Here is an 11,971-nt window from a genome sequence, read left to right on the forward strand (position 1 = left end):
TAGGATAATTCTCATCTGGCCACCATGGGGGCCTATGATTCTGCTCTGGGCAACAAGCCACACCATCCTCTTCTGCTTGATCCAACAGTCCATCTTCCCTGTCCATCACACAGCCTCTAGGCCTGGCATTCAAATTCCTACCCACTGGATCAACTCCTGACATAGATTAGTGTGTGTAATCGTGTTATGGATGTATACCTATGATCATTAGGTGATATGATGTCTTATCATTCTGGGCTGCTGTAGAATGCTGTAATGAGAGGATTAACCAAGTGTGCATTGAAACTGACCATTGGATCTGATTCTTGGCTTGGGCTTCCTTGCAGTTGAATCACCACCATCATTGGCATGATTGTCTGATACAATTCTATCAGCAATATTCATTGTCACTGGATACCACTTACCAGCTGGCTTGGGGTATGCAGTAGCCGTATTGTGCTGGTCTGATGTGGACTGGTTCCATTGTCTGTTGTCCTCCTGTGCATTGGATGTTCCAGTGGGATGATCTTCAGCACACAATTCCAAGGTCATGTTAGGGTTACCAGTAAAGAATCTGACCAGCTCCAACATACCATCTATCTGTTGCTGTTTGGTGGAAGGTTTTGTGGGAGGAGCTGGTTCCTCCTCTGAGTGATGTCCATAGTTGGAGCCATCAACAGAATTTACTTAATGTGCAGTCAGTTATGTATATCCAAATTGATCATGACCTCACCTTCCATCCAGGGTCTCTTCCCTTTGGCTTTGTCTGACCAGCATTGGTGTTTGGTGACCAGCTCCTCCAAGGAACCATCCTGAGATCTCCACCTTTGGAACCAGAAGACATCTTCTGGGTGCTCCTGCTGTTGCTCCTTCCAGAACTCCAAGGTTTCAATTAGTTCATGATGTGTCAGCCTGGTGGGCTCTTTGAACAGGATATTGGGAGGAAGATACTTGGAAGACACATAGGATGCCCAGTTGTCAGCTATTGCAGCCCAAGGTACACTGGCATTCATCTTCCCACAAGCCAAGCCTGTGTTTAGATGTTAGTAACTCATTGACCATGGAAATTGGCACATACAATAATGGCTGGTTACAAACACCCTCATGATGTCCTTTAATTCCAGTGTCTGTAAGTCCAAGAGATTTGGAAGAATGGGTGTGCCATTGTCATTGGTGGACAGGGAGAATTGAGACTGCTTTTTTCCTTTCCATGCTTTTACTGTGGTTTGACTGGCCTCATCCTCTCTGCTGCCATCCTCTGTACCATTGGCCCCAAAGGCCTTCTGTGAGTAGGCTGACCACTTTCCATGAAGGTCTTTCCAATCTGAATAGAGCTCTCCATCACCCAGCTCATCATTGAAGTCATTCCTACACCAGTCAGATATGGTGAAGCCTGTCAGGAAAGCACTCACACTCCAACCATCACTTTGCCTTCCTTATCCTTCCATGCCAACATGATCACCACTCTCATCCCACACTGCTTCCACATGTCATACACAAACTGTTCTGCATACTTCTGGCCCTTACTTGTTGCCACCCTGCATTTAAGTTAGTATTGCCCATGGGAGGACTTGGATGCTTACTCTGCCTGGGCTTCAGGTGGCAGCTTTCTCTTGTTCCACTCTTTTGCCAAATGGGCTGCCTGGTCCAATTCAGCCTTGGTCAATGACTGGACTACCTTCTGAACAGCTGGCTGATAGTGTTTGATCATAGCCAATGTACTGGGATGTATTCCAGCCTTCACAAGTACTTGTTGGATATCCTTCTTATGCTGCAGCTTGATCACCTTTAGGGCTGTCCATTTGGAGCCATACTTGACCAGGGCCTTCCATGCCTGGGACTGACTGTTGTTATACATCCAGTTCTTGATGGCCTGTAAAATATACTTAACATGACTGCAAGCACATCAAAACCATCAAGCTTACTGTCCATTTTCTATTCCATTCATTTTGTTTGAGGCTCTTGTTGGCATCCAGCCATTTGATTTTGTCCTGCATGCCCTCCATCAGTGAGGCCCTTTTGTTTGTGTCAGCTTCCTTCCAATCATTTAGACCATCTTGGAGGATTTGAAGTTCATCTGGTCTCAGCTTTCCTGGTGCAGATTTTGTTGTCTCCATGCTATCCAAGCTAGATTCCTCATTGGAGGAAAAGTCCTCCTCATCTGAGGTATTAACACAATTAGTACTGTGATCACTGCTGGCCATTCTGAATGTTGTAGAAGGTGTTGGGGTTGGTTAGTTGCAGGTAATGTCACCCTCTGTTGAAAGAAAATTTGGAGTCCATTCCTCACAGTTACCATCACCCATTCTTGAATAAAGTTCCAGGGGCTGAGTAATGTTCCGGTCATGACACATACCCATTGTTAGTATGGTCTTGTTCCAGTCAATTGGTACCATGGCCAAACATGGTAAGCCAATTTGTCTATCATCCAGTCTGCTACTATATATAGATAAAGTATAGTTTGATCCCAATTGGATCTTCTGACATTGATTCCGAGATCCAACTCAAATCGTAGTCATGCCAGGCATCACAATAAGGCATGTGTGGCTGAGGCCTGCAGACATCCTGCAAGGACTTGATACTAGACATGGGCAAGTCATGAATCACCTGAGCTGCAGTGGCCACTCTGGTAACCCATGTCACTTGGAAAAAGGTGAAAACAACCAGGGGATCCAAAGAAAAGATGGTCAAGTTTACTCCAAGAAAGAAGGCAAGATATGCAACTGGCCAAAGCAATGAATCACCTACTAGGGCAGGATCTTCAAGCATCCAGGAACCCAATTTAGTCCAGGGTAATGATGCTGACCTATATTGCTATATGGATGATGCATCACCACCAAGGACATCAAGAATTCCAAAAAGCCAGGTGTGCATTATCAAACATCCCAATGTTGGCAATGTGTGCCTTATGGTGTTACAGAACAGTTATCTGGAAGAGTGGCTGCCCTATAAGAGTAGATACCTGTCTGTGCTCCTGGACATGGAGGCCCCACCCAATGTCATGGCTTGTTTTGTGTGTAAAGCAGAAGGGGCACCATATAGATGCATGGACTGTGCTCATTGCCCATTGTCTTGTAAAACATGTTGCATCAAGCAACACAAACTCAGACCATTCCATTGGGTACAAAAATGGAATGGAAGATTCTTTGAAGACTTCACTCTATGGCTGGTGAGTTCCAGTTTCAACCCATCATCTGTGATGACTGATATTGTGGGTTGGTTTGGTGCTACACTTGGGCCATGCCAGAGCACCATGCCCAGCAGGAGAAGGTTCTTGGGAGGATGCTGCCAGCCATGTAGATGAAGAGTGGGAGGACATTGAGGAGAGTCAACGACTGGCACATCTCAACCCACTGGATGATAGAAACTATCTGACAGTTGTGGACACTGGTGGTGTGCACTTTTGCAATGTGCAGTATTGCAACTGCCCTGGGTCTGAGGATTCACATCTTCAGCTTACCATGGCTGGCCTATTCCCAGCTATGACTAAGGCACCAAGGATGGCTTTCACTTTCCAGGTGCTGGATGACTTCATCAGGGACAATGTTGAATGTGGAACCTCCACCATGAACTATTATAGCAAACTTCAGAGAGTCACCTCAAGTGCATTTCCTCACCTAGTGCTGGTGAGTGTGATCACCCCTGGCCTACCATATGCCACATCACTCATGCCAGTTGAAGAATAGGTATAGGGAATTGCTCAGGGTGTTGAGAATGTGGAGGCTCCTAAAGCTGTTGAAATGGCAGGGATTCTATCAACAGTTGCCTGATCCCCAGGCCAGTGAACTTGTCCTCTTCTGCCCTGCCTGTCCCCAGCCAGGGATCAATGTACTGGATCAGGATATCGATCTCACTGAGTCTGTATTCTATTCATTATTGCAAAGGCATTGTTAGCCTGACTTGTGTAGCTGGCAGTTTGCTAGGACCTTTGTGATGGGTGGCAACTTCAAGGCTGAGCATATGCTGCCCAAGAATGCTGCCAAAGAGGTCTGGCTCATGGATGGAAATGGCTTCATGGTCACATCAGCTCCATACAAGGAATATTTGACCAGGACCATGAATCAAATAGAAGTTGGTGTGCCATGATCTCTCCAAAGGCACCAGACTGATTGTGTTGTGCAGAAATCCAACTGCAATAACCACCAGGCTGTTAATCAAGCAAATGCACAAAGGAATAAGTTGGAATCGACCAGGATTGGTGGATGTGCCTGTGTGAGGCATGGCTGTTTTGTACCTCATGCAATGGTCAACTTTCAGAAGGGAGAGCAGTACACACCAATTCATAGTCCCTGGTCATGACTAACAATATAGCAGGCAGGTCAATATGGATTATGCTCTGGTCCATGCCATGCACCATGAATTGGACCCCCAGCAACTGGTCATAACCTTTTATGACATCAGTTGTCAGTATAGCAAGAACTTGGCCTGCTGGCTTGAGGAAAATAGATATCTCTCTCTGCCTTCCAGATTACAGATTCAGCCCAGCATTGGACTATGGCATGTCCATGGCCATCAGACAGAGTGCTTTGCCAGATATGCTCCAAACTTTATTCTGGGTGCTGGCCAGGTGGACAGTGAAATCATGGAGACCCTCTGGTCTTCTCTCAACATAATCTCACCATCAGCCCAGGGAATGGCAACAGCACACTGTCAGGAGTTGCTGGACTTCCAAATGAATGATAGTAACTTCCTCAAAATGATATGGATGCATATGTCATCACAGTACCCAGTTGACCATTGCTTGATTACTTGCACATAGCATCAGCATTGAAACAGAAGTTCAAGGTTGCCAAGCAGTCATTAGCAACAATCCAAGATAAATTCAACGAGTTGGATAGCAAGGTACTGGATGGCTTGTGTTAGTCATGGGTGGAACAGGAACTTGTGGCACAGTCATGCTGGCAGAATACTCCACAGGCCATGGACATATATGAAGTCTGGCTGGAGAAGGGTAAGGGGGCCAACTGTATCATCTGTCCCATAACTTACATACATCATGGTAGCACCCACCATGAAAGCCATTGGGATTGACCTAATCCATAACAACTGTTCATTCAGCAGCTCACATGTTCAGCTACTTGGATTGCACAGGCATTAAAGGTTGAGCAGGCTCAAATAGTGCTTGCTATGGATACATGACAGATGGACACCAGGGCAACAGAGGCAGACCAGTTGTTGATTTCATGCTGGCAAGACTGGTTGCAACCACAGATTGATGCACTAGTACATGGAGCAGCCCAGTTCATCAGAAATGACTGGCAAGTTAACCCCAGGCAAAGGCCCAGAAGTATAGCCCCATTTGATGGGGACAGTAATGATGAAACTGATGATCCATTCCTCCCTGATCATCCTGGTCACCATATGAAACCAGGGAAATTACATATCAAGATTCTAATGAGATGTGTAATGAGGACAGCACCCTACTTATTGGTGGCTCCCAGCTGGGTAACTGAATTGACTTGGAAGTCCTCAAGCTGGTCCCATACTTGTCCAAGCCTGTCAAAAAGGGTGAGTCATTCACTGCAGAATTCCATCACACCATGGAGCCAGCAAATCTCCTCCTCCTGATGGATCATCTCATCACAGCTTTCAATCAACTGGCCAATGCTGTCTGATGGCATCTGGTCCATGTCACACAGCAGTGGGAGACTGTCTGTTCCTTCCTATGGCATGGATGGATTCAATGGAATGATCGAAAAATGACCACCACACACCTCAACCCCAACAAAGAATTCCTTGGCCTCCTGCAAAACTTCCTCCAATGACCAATGATCATACCCATCCAGATGGGTAGGGTCCCTTGTCCACCAGATATGTGGCATGGGGCCAGTGTGGATCATACATCTCACCTCTCCTCTTTTGACCTGCAGCACATTCAACTCCATGATGTGTGCCAGCAGGGTGGTCTCTCCCATATTTTGTATGGCCATCCACCAAAGCAGTTCATTGGCAACATATGGGACCTTCATGATTGTCCTATATGAGTTGCAGGTAGCCAGGGCCTGCTTCAATATATGCTGTGGAAAAGTGTGTGACACAGTGAACCAGCATCCATTTCAACAAACTCACTGTTTCCACCTGAACCTGCCAATACCAGTCATCTGGCAGTTGATTGCTTGGGTCGTTGGCCTGCTGCAAAGCATATGTGAACCATCTAAATCAGACACTGATGTATTGGATTGTCATGGAGAGGTAGGATAGATTAGCAGTCCTGACATCCATGGTGATTTGGAGTAGAGTTGGATCAGGTGCAAATGTTATTACATAGCAATGTGGCTGACACATGTGATGACCACAAGATAAGAGATCATCAATAATCACATCCCAGGAGGCCAGAATAGCAAATGGCCTATCCTGGCACAGCAGTTATCATGAGCCAAGTGGCTGGATATCAATCTGAACAAGATCAATGTTGATACCATAGTGTATCTGTGCATTACTGGCACTGCTGGACCAGTACTGGGAAAGGCAGCATTGCATTTTCTAAATGGCTGTGGAATAGGCAATTAGTTGGAAAGGCCCCAGGCTATCATCCAATGCTTGTGGACAGTGTATAATGAAAGGTCCACATGCTGAAATATGACTGGCATGGTAGGAAGTGTAGCTAGTGCCAGACCTGTAGCAGAACATTGTATCCATGCATTACCAGCACTGCTGGACCTGTACTAGAAAAGGCTGCATTGTGTTTTCTCAATGGCTGTGGAGTATGAAATTAGGTTGAAAGGCCCTGGTCCATCATCTAATGCTTTGGCATGGTGTATAAAGGAACATGAACACCATGAAATGGAACCAGTGTGGTAGGAAGTGTAGCTAGCACTGGAGCCATAGCAGAACTGGCCATCTATTGCCTCTATCTTGGTACCCATACCATGCTGGAATAATATGTGGAAGCTGGAGGTACTATGCCACCATGGTGGCACCTGTTTTTGAAGGCTGGAATGGTCATTTACCAATGCCATATAACCATGGCAGCTTCACTATGGTCCGGAAAACACTGGCATACATAGCCACGGTTCCATACTACACACTACAGCTACCAGATAACCCATCATCAACACCATGCTTGCTATATCATCTTCTGTTCTTAATGGCAATAAATCACAGCACCACCTGGGATATTACACACTATATGCACTGGGAATTCTCCAGTCAAACCTTTCCAGGAACAAATGCCCCCAAACCAGATCCTCCACACTACATTCCAACACATGGCATTGTCACTATGAATCAGATAGTGGCCAGGATGCATGCAGCATACAATAATAGAAGTAAGCTGATGTCCTGGCTGAATGTAAAGTCAAATGTAAATTGTATTGCAGAGCAAAGTGGCATTGATCTGATCTGGCTTTCTGAGCACCTTTCAGCTATGGAATTGGGGGTTGATAAAACCCAGGAGGCAGGCCACCTGGCAGCACATCCATCAAGTCTCACCAGCTTTGTGGATGAACCTATGGTAATCCTTGGTACTGGCAATACCATTGCATTGTGGTACCTTCCCAGTGCCATCACCAATGATTTGCAAGTCAGTTCAAACATTTCCTTTACACTCTATATTATTCACACATCCCTGCAGACACACATGCTTGCCACTTTGGACCCCCTTCACCATGCAATGTCCAAGAGTATGACAAGTGGCTCCTGGTGGAAAAATGCTGAATATTTCAATCACACTTCACAGTCACTGGGGTGCCTGGAGTTTTCCCTGGCCAGGCACCAACAGGGGCATATGGTATGGTTATATTACCTCAGGGGTATGTCTCTCAAGTGGCATCCAAACCATGAACTTTTCCCCATCAGTTTCCACTGACCTACAGATGGATGCCAGTTGTGAATGGTCCTGGTGGTCTTACCTCCCAGCTGCCATCCTCTCCAGTGCACTTTTGATTATGCACCCAGGCCTGTATGACACTGGAAGGCAAGCCATGCAGTCGTTGGACACATGGTTGAGTCAGCATAACCAAGATATGCAGGATGCCTTGCAGCACTGGCCATCAGTTTTTACTAATGTCTCCATAATCTCTAACTGGTGTCACACACCAAAGGTGTTTGGTGAGGTGGACATGGATACAGCTGATGAATGGAGATGAAGACCATAGCCCTCATGCAAAGAAGGACAGCCAGGAATGTTGGCAGTCATCCCTCACACAAGAACAAGTCATCAGTGCCAGAAAAAAAGAAAGGGAGTGAGTTAAGTGCTGGCTAAAATTCTTAAGTGCCCATGTACGGCATTCCAGTTTTCAGCATATCTCCACCATTTCTGCAGATACCAAGACCATTCCCACACTCACTTGTAGTGCTCAGCCACACAATCTTACCTTCTGGAATTGGAAAGGATTTGCACACTCCACACATTTCTACAGTACTCCCTCCAAAAGATGCTCATTTCACTAAATTCTTCTGATATGGCTGCCTCTACATCAATCATTTCACTTGTCCCCTTTGCTAGGGACCATGGCTACATATATCTACCAGGAGTTCCTACCAGCTTCTGTCCTGAAGCATCCTGGTACATCCCACCCTCATCTGTGCCCTCTCAGTCCATCCAGCTTGGACAGTGTGTTCTTTTTGTCAGTATGACCTCTAGGAGGACGTTCTTTGGTTGCCTCAGGTCTGTCATTCACTTGGAAAGGTCTTATGTGGTCATTTCAGTCTCTCTGGTCCAAGAAGCATATGGATCCTTCCTCCCTGCTCCCTGCAATGTCATCATAACAGTCTTGTCCATCATTCTTCCAAGATTGTGACAGCTACAGTATAATCTACTGTTCTCCGCTCTCCCTGATCACATCCATGATGAGTATGATGCACATCTTGCCTCCTTGTTGCAAGATACAGCAGAGGACACTCCCCCTTCATCCTCTCTTCCAACAGAGCCTCATTCATGAAGTTTTTATTTGCTTCCCTGAGAGGATGGTTTGGGGGGGAAAGTTGCAATCCCCTATGCTCCTGTCACCCCACAGACCCCCAAAGCTTGACCCCTGTTGACATCTGACTCACCCTGTCCACTTTTGGATGTACTATATTGGCATCAGATCAGCACTGCCTCTCTGTCATCCCACCTTGGCCTAGAAGTGATCTCTTCGAGATGTGACATGCACAGCCTCCCCCTAATGCGATTCCAGTGCACTTTCCCAGTTTCTGACATTACTTGACTCATACTTTGACATTCTGACTGTCTTTGACTCACCTGTTGCCAATACTTACCAAGCTTACCAATGCTTTCTGAGATGGTTACCCATCACTTACATTCCTTACTCATCAGTTACCAATCACTTACCAAGTGTTTGCACCTTGTTTTCCAAGGGCAACACCCCTGTACTGTATATAAATCACTGTACTTAGATATAAAAAAAGAAGATGTCAGAGAGCCCCTCTTGCTCGCATTTTATCATCACTCAGTAATTCATTCAGCAGCTTTGATAGTTGAGACTTTATTAAGGGTCTAACTATCATCTACTTTGCTTATCCTTGTCTATCATCAATATACTTCACTCCAAGCCCTCCCTGAGCTCAGTGCAGCTTAGGACATTGAATTAAGTTGTCATCCATCCTTCTGTAGGCTGACAGCAGTCTATCCTATCGCATTCTCTCACATTCCTGCTTCTTCTTCATCAGGAGCACCCCCAACCCTCAGTACTCATCTTTGAGTGTCATAGCTCACAAAAACCCTCCCAAAGAACAGGTTCTACCATCTAGGTACCACATAGGCACACCACCACTCACTCTTTTTGTCTTTTGTGTTGGTTTTGGTTGGTTTTCACCACTGAACCACACTTTGACTCACACTGGACCACACCCTTTCACCAGGACCCACACTCACAGTCCAATTGGTATGACATGCTGGTCACCATTGGCAATTATGAAGATTGTGTATTGGATATCCCCACACTTGGCCTTCAGTTCCTTTACAACCCCAGCACTGTAGTTGCATTTTCCAGCTAGCTTCTTTGACATGGGGTTAGTTCTGTGGGTGGGAACTGATGTTGCTTTGTGTACTACATGAGGGACAACACACACAATTGGATAGGGATACCCCATGGGGATTGGATGAGAGTTCAGAATGTCTGGACTTGGTTGATGCCTGCAGGTCCAGTGGGACATTCCATATAACCTACACCTATCCAATAGGGGGTCCATGTAAAGGTAGTTCTATAGATATTATATGCCATCCCAAGCCAAGTTATGTTCCATATACCTCTCCCAAATATCGACTATGGCTGGCCTGTAATTGGCAGAACACTTCAACTCAAGCCAAATCCAGTCAGACAGCACACTGGGAGATTGGCTTGCTTGTTGTGCATGAGACCATGGCATATGTGCCAGACCACATGGATTGGTGATCATAATACATGGGCTGATTTGAGACAGACAGGACACCATATTGTGGGCCTCCTGTACACCATGAAACACTGGAGTATTCGTCCAGCCTGTCCTACAGGATCATAATATCTGGGCCCACCCCAAGGACACAGTACAATGGACTATAAGCCCTCCATTGTACATGGGAACTCCTATTTGGGCTGAGGCTGATGTGCACAGTACACTGAAATATGCTCCTACTGTTCCAAATGGAACACTGCAGGTCCAGCCAAGCCTTATTACATGGGCCACTGATATATAAGCCCCATAGACAATAGCTTCCCAGCTGAGCCAATATATATGGGACACTATTTGTATGGCTCATCCATTCACCAGGGGATGCCAAAAGACTAGCCCATTGTCTACACCAGTAACATTAAGTGGCCATAACTGGGCATCCATGCCAATCAACTACCATAGGCTGGGCATCTGTCCCAGTCCCCTAGCATAAGGCCAGTATGTGTCCCAGGTTATGGTCATTGACTGGGAATTTGACCTGGCTGACTGGACTTGGCTGGAACATATACCAGCTCAATAGAATCCCACTGGAGTGCCTTCTGAAGCACTGTAAATAGCCTGGAGGGTGTCATCCATCCCAGCCAACTGGAGTTGGTTCAGAATTGATGCCAAACAACTGCCACCAGCCCTGGACCTGTTCCAGCCCACTATATTATGGAAGATAGGTGTTCCAGGTCATGGTCGTCAACTGGGAATTTACCTTGGCTGACTGGATTTGGCCAGAACATATACTGGCCCAATACCATCCCACTGGAATGCCTTCTGAACCACTGTAAATAGCCTGGAGTTTGTGGTCCATCCTGGCCAACTGGAGTTAGTTAGAAGTTGATGCCAACCAACTGTCACCAGCCTTGGCCCCCTGCCAGTCCCCTAGATTCAGCCTGGTAGATATCCCAGCTCACTGGAAATGTCAGGAAGTCATACTGGCCCAATAGAATCCCACTAGTGTGCTTTCCAAACCACTGGAAATATCCTGGAGGCTGTGATCCATCTGGCCCACCTGGAATTAGATGAGTGTCCATGCCCACAAACCACCACCAGCTTATCATCTATTCTGGCATATTTGCACTATACCAGTACAGGTCCCCACTTACTAATACTGGCATGCAAGCTGGCTAGCTGTATATTCCAACTACCCACCATAATCCAGGCACCCATCATGGCCCACCTGCATAAGGCCAGTATGTGTCCCAGCATACTAGAAGTGGCCATAACTCATACTGGCCCAATGGATGTACATTGGTATGCCTTCTGATGCACTGGAAATAGTGTGGTGGCTGTCATCCATACCAGCCAACTGGAATTAGCTCAGCATCCCTGCCAACTGACCATCACCACCTTAGCATCTGTGCTGGCCCACTAGCATAAGACCAGTATGTTTGCTGGCTTATTGGCATTATCCTGGCATTTGTCCCAGCTTACTGGAATTAGCCTGGCATTCATACCAACCCAATAGAATTACAGTGGAATGCCTTCTGACCCACTTGCAATTGCTGACACATGCTGGGCTCATGCCAGTGAGCCCAGACCAGGTTAGTACCAGACCTTTCCCAACTTGCCAGAATCCATGCCAGGATTATCCAGGCAAGATGTATATAGAAGTAACCCTTCAGCCACA

General features: G+C 46.3%; 5 protein-coding genes across 5 annotated transcripts; 2 read left to right on the forward strand and 3 right to left on the reverse strand.

Annotated features, from left to right (window-relative positions):
* Nucleotides 1–264: 264 nt before the first annotated feature.
* F5J12DRAFT_889412 (uncharacterized protein) lies at nucleotides 265–2,183 on the reverse strand (the record flags this gene model as incomplete). The annotated part of the gene is made up of 7 exons (XM_051747325.1): nucleotides 265–356; nucleotides 405–665; nucleotides 713–1,009; nucleotides 1,058–1,347; nucleotides 1,392–1,517; nucleotides 1,563–1,852; nucleotides 1,905–2,183. 7 exons carry the CDS (start codon nucleotides 2,181–2,183, stop codon nucleotides 265–267), a joined length of 1,635 nt encoding a protein of 544 aa, XP_051603948.1.
* Nucleotides 2,184–3,440: 1,257 nt separating this feature from the next.
* F5J12DRAFT_780418 (uncharacterized protein) lies at nucleotides 3,441–5,010 on the forward strand (the record flags this gene model as incomplete). The annotated part of the gene is made up of 7 exons (XM_051742464.1): nucleotides 3,441–3,605; nucleotides 3,727–3,840; nucleotides 3,895–4,050; nucleotides 4,102–4,191; nucleotides 4,454–4,661; nucleotides 4,739–4,821; nucleotides 4,843–5,010. The coding sequence occupies 7 exons, from the start codon at nucleotides 3,441–3,443 to the stop codon at nucleotides 5,008–5,010; spliced, it is 984 nt and encodes a 327-aa protein (XP_051603949.1).
* A 189-nt stretch (nucleotides 5,011–5,199) lies between these two features.
* Nucleotides 5,200–5,948, reverse strand: F5J12DRAFT_780419 (uncharacterized protein; the record flags this gene model as incomplete). Its single annotated transcript, XM_051742465.1, has 4 exons — nucleotides 5,200–5,329; nucleotides 5,439–5,475; nucleotides 5,519–5,642; nucleotides 5,694–5,948. The coding sequence occupies 4 exons, from the start codon at nucleotides 5,946–5,948 to the stop codon at nucleotides 5,200–5,202; spliced, it is 546 nt and encodes a 181-aa protein (XP_051603950.1).
* Nucleotides 5,949–7,345: 1,397 nt separating this feature from the next.
* On the forward strand, nucleotides 7,346–7,761 carry F5J12DRAFT_889413 (uncharacterized protein; the record flags this gene model as incomplete). Its single annotated transcript, XM_051747326.1, has 3 exons — nucleotides 7,346–7,501; nucleotides 7,553–7,601; nucleotides 7,658–7,761. The coding sequence occupies 3 exons, from the start codon at nucleotides 7,346–7,348 to the stop codon at nucleotides 7,759–7,761; spliced, it is 309 nt and encodes a 102-aa protein (XP_051603951.1).
* Nucleotides 7,762–10,921: 3,160 nt separating this feature from the next.
* On the reverse strand, nucleotides 10,922–11,565 carry F5J12DRAFT_780420 (uncharacterized protein; the record flags this gene model as incomplete). The annotated part of the gene is made up of 4 exons (XM_051742466.1): nucleotides 10,922–11,000; nucleotides 11,054–11,223; nucleotides 11,256–11,353; nucleotides 11,448–11,565. The coding sequence occupies 4 exons, from the start codon at nucleotides 11,563–11,565 to the stop codon at nucleotides 10,922–10,924; spliced, it is 465 nt and encodes a 154-aa protein (XP_051603952.1).
* Between the last annotated feature and the right edge of the window lie 406 nt (nucleotides 11,566–11,971).

The sequence above is a fragment of the Pisolithus orientalis genome (genome assembly GCF_024613125.1).
Source record: "Pisolithus orientalis strain OTSU chromosome Unknown F5J12scaffold_4, whole genome shotgun sequence".
Lineage (NCBI taxonomy): Eukaryota > Fungi > Basidiomycota > Agaricomycetes > Boletales > Pisolithaceae > Pisolithus > Pisolithus orientalis.